Source organism: Emys orbicularis, chromosome 12 (assembly GCF_028017835.1).
Source record: "Emys orbicularis isolate rEmyOrb1 chromosome 12, rEmyOrb1.hap1, whole genome shotgun sequence".
Lineage (NCBI taxonomy): Eukaryota > Metazoa > Chordata > Testudines > Emydidae > Emys > Emys orbicularis.
In genome coordinates, this window is record NC_088694.1 from 4,533,586 (window position 1) to 4,548,568 (window position 14,983).

Consider the following 14,983-nt stretch of genomic DNA (forward strand, 5'->3'; position numbering starts at 1 on the left):
GGGTTGGGCTTTTTACTAACGACTTTGCAGGGGGCTGGACAGGATGAGGAAGAGAGAACGGGAAGGAGAGACTCAGACAGAGAGAGACGGGGGGAAGAGGGGGATCAGGGCACCAATGGATTTGGATTCTTACAGGAATGTCTTTCAGCACCTGGTTTTCTGCCTTAGGTCTCCCTTTCTTCTTGCCTTCTGTTTTGTCGCTGGTTGCGTTTCCTGCAAACAAACACAGAACATGTGGCCCACAGCTACCCAGCCAGCAAGTCGAGACCTTGATTTCTGTCGTTGCACTAGACTCCTCCTGCCTATTAACCGGCACAGATAGCCCACCATTTCCTAACCCTCCCTCCTGACTGTGCCGTGACTGTAGGGTGACCAGATGTCCTGATTTTATAAGGACAGTCCCGATTTTGGGGGCTTTTTCTTATGCAGGTACCTTTTACCCCCCACCTCCTGTCCCGATTTTTCACACTTGCTGTCTGGTCACCCTACGTGACTGTCCAAACTTCACACCACCACGATTCAGCCTGGATCTAAGCCAGGGTTAGAGTCAACCTCAGTGCACGCCAGCAGCCGAACTCCAAGGGCGGGAATTTCAAAACGCTCAGCTCCGGGCTCGCTCTGCTCCCGTTTAACCCATTGATTTCAGCGGGAGCAGAGCCGGGCCGAAGTGGAGTGCTCCTGAAATCCCTGCCCTACTCGTCCGTTTCTTTTTGTCTTCAACAATAAACAGGCTTGGGCTGGAAAAAGGGGCCTAACCCTGATGCCCAGGGAAGGGAACCGGGGGCAAAGATCCAACAACAGGACCGAGTAGCCCGAGCCAGGCTGGAAAACATAGGAATTGTCCCACCCCACCTTAATGCTTTAGAGCTCCGCTGCACTCCCACTCTGCCTGCACAATGGCTCCCAGCAATGGACAGCGACGTGGCGATTACAGGTGTGCTTAGAGTGGAAGCGTTATGGCAGAGGAGGTGAGGGCTAGGAGGAGATGGCACGGGTAGGGGAGAGTGACGGGTTATGGCTATGGAGCTGATCCTGGGGAGTTGCAGAGACTGGAGGTGAGGCAGTAAGGCCAGGAAGAAGGAACAGACGATGGAGGAAAAGGATGGGGCCTAAAGAGAGACTACATGCCACACATCATCTCTGTGAGGCTGTTTAGGGGGGAAGTTCACCCCTCTCCTGGGGGGCCAGCATTCAGCCTGTGAAGTGCTTACATCCTATCCTGAGGGCCTTGTACTCGGCCGACCCTCAGCCTGGTCTCAAGCCGTAGCAGCTTTGAGGCTCTTGCCCCTTGGTTCCCTACATGAGCCCTCACTCCCGGGCAATCCTTACTGGTCCCAGCGGGAGTCCAGCTCACTCTTGGGGTCTTTTCAGAGCCCTATTTGCAGTGACCTCGTCTCTAGCTCCTGGCGGCGCTTCCCAAGACCCACCTCCGGGGCCTTCGCTCACATCCAGCTTGTAGGATCAGCCTGCCCTAAACAGGGGGGCTGAAGGAAAAGGTTCGCAACTGCCTCAGGCTGAGTTACTGGAGCTCACTAGCAATCCCTGGGGAAACACCCCCCACTCCCCCTGTGGCCAGTGTCCCCCTCGTAAGCTCCACTTCTCCATGGGGAGCTGGGAGCACGTTCTGGGTGTGTGCCTAATGGGCACAGACGGGGCACGTTCCAGCACCGGCCTAAATGGGACGATCATGATGTCTAGCCCTTGTTCTGGCTCCATTGTCCAGGGATGAATTGCACTGGAGCCGAATGAATAATTGATGGTTTGGGTCTGTCGACCCATAACAATCCCCCCCCCCACACACATTTTTTTAGTATAGTTTTCCATGTTATTTTCCCCCTTTTCGTTTTTTAAAAAGCAAATCGAGCTACATTTCTAAACGAAACGTCGTTCTGAAAGAAAAAGTTGACATTTTCATTTTGAAAATATCGACATGAAATGTTTCAACGTTAAAAAAAGTCATTTTTTGCGGCCAAAACTATTCATCCCATTCGACCCAAATTCGTGAATAGTTTTGGTCAGGCCGAAACTGCATTTTTTTTTTACCAAATAAACGATTTGTCCGAAAAATTTCACCCAGTTCTAAAACTCATCCCATGTGAACTAAGATTGGATTATCACAGTTTTTCCGCTATCAGACTTGCTGAATACATCAACAGCAGCAAGGTACCTACTCAAATGACCCTGGTTTGCAGAGTCCATCTGCCAAGCTGCTGTCCCACAGGGCTGTATTTTCATAAAACATCCACTAGCATCCTGCATTACAGCCAGCATAATGGACCCTTAAAATATAACCTTAATCAACAGGGCTAATCCTCTGAAAATTCCACTAGGTCGAGCTCCTTTGGTATCCAATGACCTGAGTTGTTCTGCCGACTCCTGCACCAGTGTCCCAATGTAACTTCCTATCATTTCAAGCAGGATTGACGCTCTCCTTTCTAATTTCATACAACCCCCCTTGAAAACAAAAACAGAGCGAAAGCTCCAGTTTGGCCTAACCCTACTCAGCAGCAGAGTATTATTGTCATGGGCCTGCCAGAATCAGAAGCTCAGAACCCTTCTGAACGGTGGAGAATGACAACGTGTACTTACATATCACAGTGCTGAGCACGAGATGACTGCTTATGTCCTAACATTATGGTCTCCAGCTAGCAGCCAGGAGGCCTTCCCAGCACGACTCCAGTTTTACACCGAACTCAATGGAGCTACTCTAGGATAAGACAGGAGTAGTGCCGCAGAGAATCAGCGTCACCAAAGCAGGGTGGAGCTCTGCCCTTCCTCTTCCACTGCAGATTGTCAGTGTCCCGGTTGGGCTCTTGGTGCATCAAAGATTTTTCAGGGGTCTACTCCATACCCCACGGATGGGGCAATTACATACTTAGATTCCTCATGAACACGGAGGACAAGACTACCCCCGTGCTGTTCTCCTGGCCTATCACATTAGCTAACAGCACAGATGGGAGTTCCTTGCAAGAGGAAGGGGGCAGTTTCCTTCTCCTCCTCGCCTGCCTCTGAAGATTTTGGGATCCTAACACAGGACACGCCAGGAACATCCTCTAGGATGAAGAGGCACAGCCCTGCAAAAGTCCGCAAAGGAGACAGTTTTGCTGACATCCTTCCAAGCTGTGGTCAGTGCTGCTTATTTTGCAAACAGGAGCTTTTGGAGTCGACTGAAGTATTTATTTACTGGCAAGGAATCAGAAGAGCCTCCAGTCATACTCTAAAGCCCTGGTCGAGTTTCCCTCGCGTCATCACCGAACAGGCTGTGTGAGTCCGGGTGAGCTACTGCACCCACAAAACCACTGGCTGTTGGTTTTGTTATCAATACAGTTGCTGACATGGCAGATTGAGTTTTAGGGGGCCTTAAATACGTACCTTAGAGGCGTTGGCCTTGTGCCTGAGGTGGTGGGTACAAATGCACCACAAAACATGTCCTCATTGTGCCTTTCTGGTATCGCAATATCTCTCTCTAGTCTAACTTCCAGTTCAGGAATCTCTGGTTAAAGACATTGTTTTGTTTCATTTAATATAGTGTCAGGTACAGGAATGGGCTAGTGCAAGATGGCAGAAGCAACTAAGAGTGACAAAAAATAGCAAATGCCTGTTTTTCAGTTATATTAAAGGACATATTAGTGATTTTTATTACATTTTCCATGTGCCCATTTCTTTGACTGCTAGCATTCTCCCTCTGTTCCTGCTTCCTCCATCTACTCAGGGTATAGTTTAAAGCAAGCATTCAAAAATCATAAGTCAGGGCCCCCAAAGTTATGAGATCGACTTTAAAAATAATACATTTTTGGGTTGGGAGTGGGGGTTATTTGCTTTCTGGTGTCTGAGACTTAAGGGGTCACATTTGTCCATAACTATGAAGTCTAAATCTTACGTTTGCTTTTTAAATGAAAGCTGCAATTCTCATTTAATAACATGACTCCAGGAGCTGGGGCTCTAAGAAAATTACTGTGAGAGTTGTGCTAAAATATGGTCCTAGATATGATCCATATTGCTTGGCACAGGCTTATCTACTGATTTCAAAGTGAGATGAGGGTGCTCAGCCCTTCTGAAAAGCCAGCCTCCAGGTTTTTAAAAATTTGGCAACCACAATGGAAACATCCAAAATTAGAAGCCACTTTTGAAAATGCAGAAAAAACATGAATAGTGAAAACAAATTCTTAACGTTTTCCGTAACTAAATTAGACCTTATTTGCAGCTGTACTGTAAAGGTGCAAATATCCGCAATCATGGTATAAAAACTTCAAAAGACTTTGGGACCAAATTGTCAAAACCGGGCCTCTTTGTGTGCATGCGCAACTCTGCCTGCACTACCACTCGCATGCACAATTTTTGGCACACGGCTGCTAAACTAAGAACGCTGACACATACCAACTCCAAGCCAAACACAAACGGGTTCTGAGCTCGTCAATCTTATCATTTGTATGAGCTAGTGGGAGTGTGCAGAAAAGTGTACACGCCCCCAAAAGTGAAACCATCCCCCCTCCAGAGGGCCAGGACAAAGCCTGTCCCATTTAAGCGTTTCGTTGAGGGCTTAATTGCAACTTAAGTGGTGCACAGAGTGAATTTAACCCAAAGGCAGGTTGAAATATCCGGAATAGGCCAGTAGAAACAGTAAGCAGTAAATTGAAGATTCAGGCTTAGATGCGGAGGGTTTAATTAAAGGAGGAAACAAACCAGTGCTAGTAAATGCTCCATCTGAAGGGGAAACAAAAACAGCTTGTGGAGAACAATTAACATTTACAAAAAAACACCAACAGAAAAATCAAACAAAAAACAACCCAAGAATAAACTCTGCAAACTCACATCCTGTACTGCCAGAGAAGTCAAAGATTCCGGCTCAGAATCTGGCTTTAATTTAGAAGCTAGATCGGTGGGGTTTTTCTTTTTTTGGAACAACTGTTACAAGTTAGATGAAAGGCTACCTGGCTACCTACAAAGCTTTCCCTCAGAATAAGCTGACTCTCAAGTTTTATGCTGTATGCTCCAAATACCCTGGGGCAAAGAGGCATCTAGGAAATAAGACTGTTGAGTATTTTATTTCTAGTTCCTTAAAGTCATACCAGCTGTTCTGCTCAGCTTTGACAGCCATGAACCCATCGTCCCGCTGATCCATAACGATGTGTGTGTAATATGTGGCTTTTAGTCTATGGCATAGTTATAACCCTTACGGAATATAAAATAACTGCTGAAAGCTGAGCTCTCTGCCTTATAAAGCCACATATCTGACCCCCCCGTAAGGAAACCTCATTGCTCCAGTACAGCTCCCATAGCTGCAATATAACAGAATGATTCATTCTAGCGGTCAGAGCAATCAGGAGCCAGCTGGTGTGACAGTGGGGACCGGAGCCCATTAAACCAGGTTAGTTCACAGCCATGTATTTGCTGCTGTTTATGCCATTCAGCCCCACACTTTACAAACAGCCTCGCAAAACTGTCATGAAGACACACCCATGCAGATGGAAACTCTGCCTGCCCTTCCCCTGCCAGGATGATTGAGCATAATGAAAAAAGAAATGAATGCTAGGCACTTGCCCATCAAAAACAATTACTAGCCCTGATTAAGTGGGTTAATAGAATTTTGCATGGTTGCTTTGAAATCATCTTAGTTCTGGAGTAAGGTTTGCAGGTCCCCTTTCAAAACCATTACCAAAGTTCTGTTAAGAGTTTTCCACTTATTAGAAATTCTGTTTGTTAGTTACATATTTTTCTTTGCCTCCTGGATTCTGAGACTGTAAGGTGCACACAGGTAATAGTTTCAAGATTTTCTATGCAACCATGAGGGCTAGAAACTTTACTTTATTGTAAGTGAAAGCTGAGCTTCTCACATGACTCCAGGAGATGGGACTTTAAGACCAACACCCAATATTGCAAGACTCACAGTAAAACAGCAAGAGTTGGCAACCCTGCAACTTCACTGTTCTCCCCTGTCAGGAGGGACAGTCCTTTCTGAAAAATATCTGTTACTTTTCCACTTTGTCCCTCTGAAACATTCTGCCAGTTCAAAATATTCCAACGCAGCAAGAACAGCGTGCCCCTGTTTTTCTATGTAGTTCCCCAAGAAAAGAAGCAGGCCAGTGGGGAGCCTGGCATGTTTGGAATGGTTGGTGACAGTTCATCCTCTCTATATTTTTAAAAACTTTTAAAGACTTTAAAAACTTTTTTTTTTTTTAAATTGAATTCCTTGTTCATCCATTTCCAGCACTGGCAGAGATGCAAATTGCTTCTTCGTCAGGGATGAAGAAGAGGGAGCAATTGGAGGCCTAGTCCACAGGAATAGAAAATATATCGCTTTTTTCCCCAACATCTGGGCTCACAGCTACCCATCTGCACCACCTGCTAGCTCCACAGCACAGCTGCAGGGAAGCCAGCTGTGGTTAGTGTGGCGGGATTATGTACTGTATTGGCATGCCGTGCACAGCTCAACGCTGCTGGTGTTAAACCCCGATTGTTTATAGTCATGTACAAGGGAGGTGCCTTGCTCCTCCATTCCCGCAGCTGTGAAGAGAAATGCAAAGTGTACATCTTCTAAAACGTTGAGAGACAGGGTCAAACCCTGTACCTTTAAGGCACACGGAATTCTGTGCAGATTCTCTAGGTATCCAAAGCCTCTCATGGTCAAGACCAAAGCCACAGCATGAAAACCATGCTCTCCTTGAAACGGATCCCAGAACAGACAGGCTGGGCCCGGGCTTTGGAACGACTGCAAGCCAGAGAGCGCCAGCAAAGCTATTACTGCAGAGGCAACTTCTCCCTGGATCTGCACAAAGCTTAATTTCACACCTGTGAAATTAACCTTGTTAGGAGCTAACACCCCACAGAACTCTCCCACCAGCGGGAATAATTAAAAGTTTTCGCTCCGTCACATTCATTTAAACCGCGAAGTTGAGGAATTAAAAATGGAGGGTGTTTTTATTTTATTTTAAAGACACTGACAAGAGCTGATACAGCAAAAACCAAAAAAGCCTTTAGTTCACTCTACTTAGCTCTGAGTAACACCACTCGGATAGCAATTATATGTCCATAATTAATTATTTTCTACCTCGCTGCAGTTACAAACACTTGTGAGTGTTCAGACAATTGGGCTGCCCGTCGGAGCGTCTCTGACACCTAGTTTTGGGGTGGGATGGATGCTGACCTGTGGAATGGAATGTCTCATTCTTTACCCCAAGGATGCCTTTCATCTCAGTTTAAGAGTTCTCAAACTTTTTCAGAGCCTGGACCCCTGTTTAATCCAGAGAGTGTCTCGTGAACACTCCCCTGCACGTGTACGGTCAGGGGAGTCACCTCCCGTCCCACTGGTGATTTAATAACGTCCCTGTAGCAACTATGGCAATTGCCTAAAAGGAAAAGTAACACTTAGGCCAAGATTTTACCAAGTGACCATTGATTTTGGGGCCCAACTTGAGACATCTTAAAGGGGCCTGATTTTCATAATGTGATGAGTACCCATCCTAGGGCCCTTTAAAGTGTCTCAAATTGGGCACCTAAAATCACTGGAAAGAGCCAGCTTCATGTAAGCAGCCAGTTTTCCAACATAAGAACAGCCATCCTGGGTCAGACCAAAGGTCCATCTAGCCCAGCATCTTGTCTTCCGACAGTGGCCAATGCCAGGTGCTTCAGAGGGAACTTCCTCAATGAGTGACTGTTCATCATCGCCACATGATTCATGTGGCCTCCACCAGCCATCAGCATAGGCAAAGTCCCCATTCTGTGCATCGCCACCGTGGCCCACGGGACAAAGCCAGATTAGCCAACAACGACTTCCACTAGGAAAAAAGAGCCATCTTCAGGCGCCTGCATTCTCAACATGGAGCAAAAGCACCAACAAACTTCAGCCCAGTAGATCACCCAGTTGGCTGAACTTTCTAATAGCCTTTCCTGGAAAGAGACAGGGACATCAGTGCATGCGCCGCTCCATTCTGCCAGCCGGGGTAGGAGAGTTTCAGGCTCTTCTGTGGACTGGCACAAACTATCCATGTGACAAATCTCATTACAAATAAATAAATAATAATAAAAAGAATTACTCGCCATCAGGACCAAGAATTCACATAAACGAGAGTGCTGTATCCAGACTGCCTAGAGGCATGGTCCTGGCCATCCGAATGAGCTGCACTGTGGGGATGACAGAGACTTCCCTTATGTTGATGGATGGCGGAGGCCATGTGAGTCACGCAGTGCTGATGAAAGGTCACTTAATGGGGAGGATGAGCTTCCTGACTGGGTCTTGCCCAGCCAGGGCATTCGGCCCAAGACGGCAAGCTGCAGCAAAGTAACTCAAACTTATGGCAGGTTTATAGGTCCCTGGATAGAAAATCAACTTTCACCGGAATGACAACCTTTAGCAAACAAATCCCATTGGCCTCACACATTCACAAACCCAGCATTCTGGGCGGGTGACAAATGAGACCCAAGGCGCAATAGACTAGATAGACAGACAGCATTCAGGAGGTCTGCTTCCCTACCTCTCAACTGCCCCTCGTTTCAAGCCACATCATTCACTTCCGTCCCCAATTTCCCTACGTTCTATACAGATCTAGGGACCCCTCGCTTTACTGCAGAAAAGCATTTACATCAGCAATAGAGATGAAACTGAGGCAGCAGAACGGGTCACGCTACCTAACCGAATCCTCTAGCATTTTCCCAGGTCTGCATGTAAAATGTGTGTCCCTCAGTCTGGATCTTTGCTTCACACGCAGGCTTTGGCAGGCTGAGCGGTATGTCCCCTTCCCCTTGGTTTGGAAGGTGACGGTTCCAAGACCTACCCTGTGCCCTGTCTCCTCCACCCCCTTAGCTTTGAGAAAAGAAAACCCCATTTCTTACCCAGCTTGGGGGGCTCAGGGGTCGGATTTACCCTCATCTCTGTCCTGCTGCCTTCTTTGCTTGCGCTGGTTTTGCTGGACCCTGCAGCTCTCCTTCCACCTCTGAAGGAATATGGATCCGCCATCTCTAGGACGAGCAGAAGACACATGTTAAAAACACACAAACCCTCTGCCTCAGAGAAAGCACACGCTACAAGCAAGAATGGCGTCTAGGGTGGAAAAAATATTAAACAGGACTAAATGTTCTCATTTAAAAAAGAAGCGGGGTATATTTGCAAATATTTGTTTTATGGTTGAGTGATACTATATATATGGTTGAAGAGCTGCTTTCATTATAAACCCGTTTCCTCTACGCATACAAGAGCAAAGACTTTATTAGAAATGACGGGCTGGATTCCTACAGAGAAACAACGAACAAACGGCTTTTTCTTCTTTGCTTATTTCTCTGCTTTCGTTAAAAGACAACAAAAGAAAAGAAAAAGTGAGTTTTAATGAACAGATCCCGTGATAAATTTCCAATTTTCGTTATGAATGGCAAACTCGTCTAAACTGAGAATTGTTAACGTTATCTAGATCCCCCGGATTAATAATTCAGTTTGGCTTCTCTGTAAATAATGAACATCAAAAATGATCCCGAGAAGCCCGATCTCGCTTCCGTGGAAGCCGACAGCAAAACTCCATCAACTTCAATGGCGGCAGGAAGAGTCTTTGGGATTGCTGGCTGTTACAATTCCAGCCCGAGTGGGAGTATTTTCAAACACGCTGTAAAAACATCACAATAAAATGAACGGAGGGAGGGAGGGGTTAAAACAAGTGGCATGAACACATGGTGTAGACTTCAATCCACTAGGCCACCCATGCAGCAGAGACGACGGGGTCCTCCGGAAGTCATTAGCTGCAGAGGTCTTTATTGCTTTTATAGCTTGGAAGCCTCTTAAAGTATGTAATGAATCTGCTAGTGTTGAGGAACTGGTGATTTTAGGGCAGCATGGGGCAGGTGAATCTAAGGGCTGGCCTGGAGAGGCAAGCAGCGTCTCTATAATTAGTTGCATTGTGGAGACAAAGTAGATGGGAGTCAATTGAAGCATAGCTCTTTCCCATTAGCCCAGCCTCTGTTGTAAAGGATGATTAAACAGACTATGCCAAATCCATCCCCGGTGTCATTCAGCTGAAATCAATGGGGCTGAACGAGGGATGAATTTGGCTTATCTGTTTACAATGGCAGTTTGTTCCTCTAATGCACAAGTCAATTTCCGATTGGGATCTGAGTGAGAAGGCCAGATTAATCTCCCTGAGGACCCGAGGGCTTGACCCTGCCTCTTTTACTCAGGTGAATAAAGGTTGCATGGTTGGTCCTCAGTTCAAATAAACGGGCTGTGCAGGGTTGAAACGGCAATTCCATAACACACAGACATGGCCAAGTGCTGTAACTCGGGCTCTCAACCTTTCCAGACGACTGTCCCCCTTTCACGAGTCTGATTTGTCTTGCGTACCTCCAAGTTTCACCTAATTTCAAAGCTCCTTGCTTACAAAATCAGACATAAAAATACAAAAGTGTCACAGCACACTAGTACTGAACAATTGCTGACTTTCTCTTTTTTACCATATGATTATAAATAAATCGATTGGAATATAAATATCGTACTTACATTTCAGTGTGTCGTATATAGAGCAGTATAAACATTGTCTGTATGGAATTTTAGTTTCTACTGACTTCACTAGTGCTTTTTATGTAGCCTGTTGTAAAACTAGGCAAATATCTAGATGAGTTGATGTACCCCCTGGGAGACCTCTGCAAAACAGGCCTATGCCCAGAGCCAGGCAGGTTGGGCTCTGTGGCCAACTCACCCCTACTGTGTGGCCATGGGAAAGTTATTTAAACTCTCAATTTCCCAAGCTACAAGACAAGGATGCTAATATTTACCCACTGTCCAGGAGCAGGGGGAGGATTGATTAGCTAATGTTTGTAGAGTGCTCTGATGAGGCTAGGTACTGTTATTAGAAGGTGTGTGTGTGTGTGTGTGTGTGTGTGTGTGTGTGTGTGTGTGTGTGTGTGTGTGTGTGTGTGTGTGTGTGTGTTCGTTCTGATGAGGTTAGGCACTGTTATTAGAAGGTGTGTGTGTGTTTTTGAAAGTGGGAGAAGAAATAGCCCAGATCCGAGAACCTCTTCCAAAAGCTACTGTGCCTCTAACAGGGATCTTCACATGAGCACAGATCCTTCAGTGCATATAAGTTAATGACTACACATCAACAACTTTATACTTTTCTCTCTCAGGAGGGTATTTTGATGTCCCACAGAGCTGACACGCACGAATCACAAGGGCTTTGCAATTTTTAAGACAGATATAACGTTATCCCACCACACACACACCTGGACACAGACACTCTCAGGCTAGCCCATAAAAGCCATGCTGCCAAACAATTAACAGACACTGAGGCAAGGTACAAAGCACATGAACAGACACTGTGATTCTGTGCCATCAGCTAGTGGGCAAATATTTTGTACTCTCGATGGACATCACACTCCAAATGTTTCCTGGTTTGTGTTGTTTATTGTAGGGTTGCTTGTTTGTATTTACTATTTACTTATGCTTAGGTATTTGTTTTGCTCTTGGGTTTACTTGGGCAAGCTGCTCCTTTGTACTTATTGGGCCCAACTCTACCCTCAATTACACACGTCTACACCAGGAGTCCACTGAAGTCACTGGAGTGATACCAGAATCAGACCCACTGTGCACGTCACAGTTTTGTGAATAACTCCTAGCTCTTATCTTCAGTAGATCTCAAAGCTCTTTACAAAGGAGGCATTAGCCCCATTTTACAGATGGGGAAACTGAGGCACTGAGGGGTGACGTGATTTGCCTAATCACGTCACCCAGCAGGCCAGTTGCAGAGCCAGGACGAGAACGCGCATTGCTCCTGAGTCTCAGTCCAGTGTTCTATCCACTAGGCCGCACTCTTGCCTAGAGACCTTTAACTAAAAGCACCTAAAAATTCAGACGTGCTTTTGCAGTTATTATTCATACTCTGCAAGTCTGTCTGCTCTTGTTGCCAAGAAGGCTAACGGCATTTTGGGCTGTATAAGTAGGGGCATTGCCAGCAGATCGAGGGACGTGATCGTTCCTTTATTCGACATTGGTGAGGCCTCATCTGGAGTACTGTGTCCAGTTTTGGGCCCCACACTACAAGAAGGATGTGGAAAAATTGGAAAGAGTCCAGCGGAGGGCAACAAAAATGATTAGGGGTCTGGAGCGCATGACTTATGAGGAGAGGCTGAGGGAACTGGGATTGTTTAGTCTCCAGAAGAGAAGAATGAGGGGGGATTTGATAGCAGCCTTCAACTACCTGAAAGGGGGTTCCAAAGAGGATGGAACTCGGCTGTTCTCAATGGTGGCAGATGACAGAACAAGGAGCAATGGTCTCAAGTTGCAGTGGGGGAGGTCTAGGTTGGATATTAGGAAACACTATTTCACTAGGAGGGTGGTGAAGCACTGGAACGCGTTACCTAGGGAGGTGGTGGAGTCTCCTTCCTTGGAGGTTTTTAAGGCCTGGCTTGACAAAGCCCTGGCTGGGATGATTTAGTTGGGAATTGGTCCTGCTTTGAGCAGGGGGTTGGACTAGATGACCTCCTGAGGTCCCTTCCAACCCTGATATTCTATGATTCTATGATTGCTGTGAAATTAAACATCTGTATAGCCCTGTAAATGCAGATGGTCCTTTACAGAACCCATGCTCCCTGCCCCCAGAGCTTACAGTCCAAACAGGCCAAGCCAAAGATGGGGCACATGTTCAGGAAAGGAAGGGATGCTCAGTGATCCCCAAACACCATAGCACCCATGTGTCTTGTCCCCTGGCTCCTGGCACAAACACCAGTCTCCCACCTCCATCTCTAAATCCTCAACACCCCTCCATGCCTAACTGCTGCCTGCTCTGGTCCCCAACCAGTCTGTAGAAGCTTGGGCACCTGTGAGGAGTGGGGCATTTGTGGGGAGGTGCCACATTCCCCATTCCCCCTTATTCTGCGGCAGCAGGGCTCCCATCAGAGTCTTGCTCCCATGGTCCCTGAGTGGCCCCCTTCCGGTGGGAGGGAGAGGTTCAGAGCAGGGAGGGGAAGGTCACAAAGTCTCAGCGTTACCTGATGTGGGGAAACCCCCTGGATCTGAAGGGGCCAGATGCCAAGGACAGCAGCTCTCTCCCTGAGCCCACCTAGCCACATCCGCACACAGCCTCGGAGCTCTACACACCAGCAGCTTCCACAGAGCTGCGGGAGGGGGAGGGAGGGAGGCTGCTGGGGCTCCCTCTGACAAAGCGTCCCCACGTAGCAGCGACATGCAGTTTCCCATCCTCTGCAGGATTCCTCTCCGAGCAGGACGTGGCCTTGAGTTAGGACCGAATCCCATGTCTTTATCAGCACTAGACTCCCTATCGGCGCTTCCCCTCCTTGGCCCCGACAACCCTGCAGCTTCGCCGAGCTGAACAGCCATGGATGGCTCTTTCACCCCGGTGTGTCGTTCCTGGAGCCCCGGATGCAACAGCCTGGCCTGAGGCCTGCAGGAGGTCAGACTAGATGACCATAATGGTCCCCCTTGCCATTAAGATCTATGAATCGATGACAGTGCATATGTTGAAGGTGCAACCAATTACACTCATTCATTCATTCATTCAGTCAGTCAGTCCAGTGGCACAGCTAAGGAACTGCAAAGTCAGCTCTGGTTTGTTCTCCAGTTAATATGGAGCTATACCTATCTCCTAGAACTGGAAGGGACCTTGAAAGGTCATTGAGTCCAGCCCCCTGCCTTCACAGCAGGACCAAGTACTGTCCCTGACAGATTTTTGCCCCAAATCCCTAAATGGCCCCCTCAAGGATTGAACTCACAACCCTGGGTTTAGCCAGCCAGCCAATGCTCAAGCCACTGAGCTATCCCTCCCCCCAAACAATTAAACAGATCGGATGTTTCACCTCAGAACTTCCTACAAAATTTCTTTTTTTGCGTCAGTTTGCCTTAACTCGATTAACAAGAATCTACATGATGCTGGCCCTAATTACACACCAATAGACACACAGCTCAGCAAACCCAACTGGCCCATCTGAGCTGCCACAGCTCCCCCGCAGTTACGCGAAAAGAATGTTCATTGGTCTGCTCATCATGTGCTAAGGCCTCAACCCAAGTCCCATCCCAAGTAACGGCAAAGGTCTAGGGACCAGAATCATTTGGAATTCAGCTTGCGTGTAGGCACCTGCCCTTGCTGCTGCATGGGCCTTGTGGCGAAAGCATGAGACTGGGATTCAAGAGGTCTAGTCCCAACTCTGCTATTGGCCCGCTGGCTGACCCTGGGCAAGTCACCTTCCCTCACTGTGTGTCTGTTTCTCCAGAGATGACAATGATAACGGCCTTCTTTATCCAGGGCTTTGAGATCTACCGGTGAAATGCACTACAGGAGTGGGGGGAGGGATAGCTCAGTGGTTTGAGCATTGGCCTGCTAAACTCAGGATTATGAGTTCAATCCTTGAGGGGGGCCACTTAGGGATCTGGGGCAAAATCAGTACTTGGTCCTGCTAGTGAAGGCAGGGGGGCTGGACTCAATGACCTTCCAGTTCTATAAGATAGGTGTCTGTGTGTATATATATGTATATATATATACACACACACACACACAGAAGAGCTAGGGATTATTATTATCATCATATTGCACCGTGCGCATTATACCAGGCAAACATTCCCACAGTGCTGCCCAATGTGCCAGATACAGGGTGACATTCTACTGCAGTGTCATGGGAAGGAAGGAGACATTTCAGGTGTTCTGCCTCCAGAGACGCTGGGCTGCGGAATCAACTGCAAAGCAACCAGCTCCTGCAAGCTCTCCACGCATGGAGTTGCTGTTGAAATCTAGGCCAGGGCTACCAGGCACAGAGAGGTCATGCAGGGTCACACAGAATTTTAAGAGGTGGCGAGGTGACTTTCATGGGACTCCTGGTGCGGGTCAGGGCAGTGCATGTGGTTTGTTCTGGGAGACGGGGTAACATGCCGAGACTCTCCGACGTGTGGCATTTGGTAATGAAAGCTTGGTCGTGAGCACAGACACGAGGGTTAATCAGTCTCCAGATCAAAGGAGGAATTACAGCCTGGACTCTGCATTCTCTGGCATTTGGAGCT

The 14,983-nt window shown here is 47.3% G+C and overlaps 1 protein-coding gene across 1 annotated transcript in view; it reads right to left on the reverse strand.

The window, feature by feature from the left end:
• Positions 1–8,953, reverse strand: part of ZNF512B (zinc finger protein 512B) — a 48,807-nt gene extending 39,854 nt beyond the window's left edge. Inside the window, exons 1-2 of the mRNA XM_065414638.1 lie at positions 8,830–8,953; positions 134–213 (exon numbers count right to left, since the gene is read on the reverse strand). Of these exons, the coding sequence (XP_065270710.1) occupies positions 134–213; positions 8,830–8,953 (204 nt within the window). The remainder of the gene's footprint in view (positions 1–133; positions 214–8,829) is intronic.
• Positions 8,954–14,983: the final 6,030 nt, after the last annotated feature.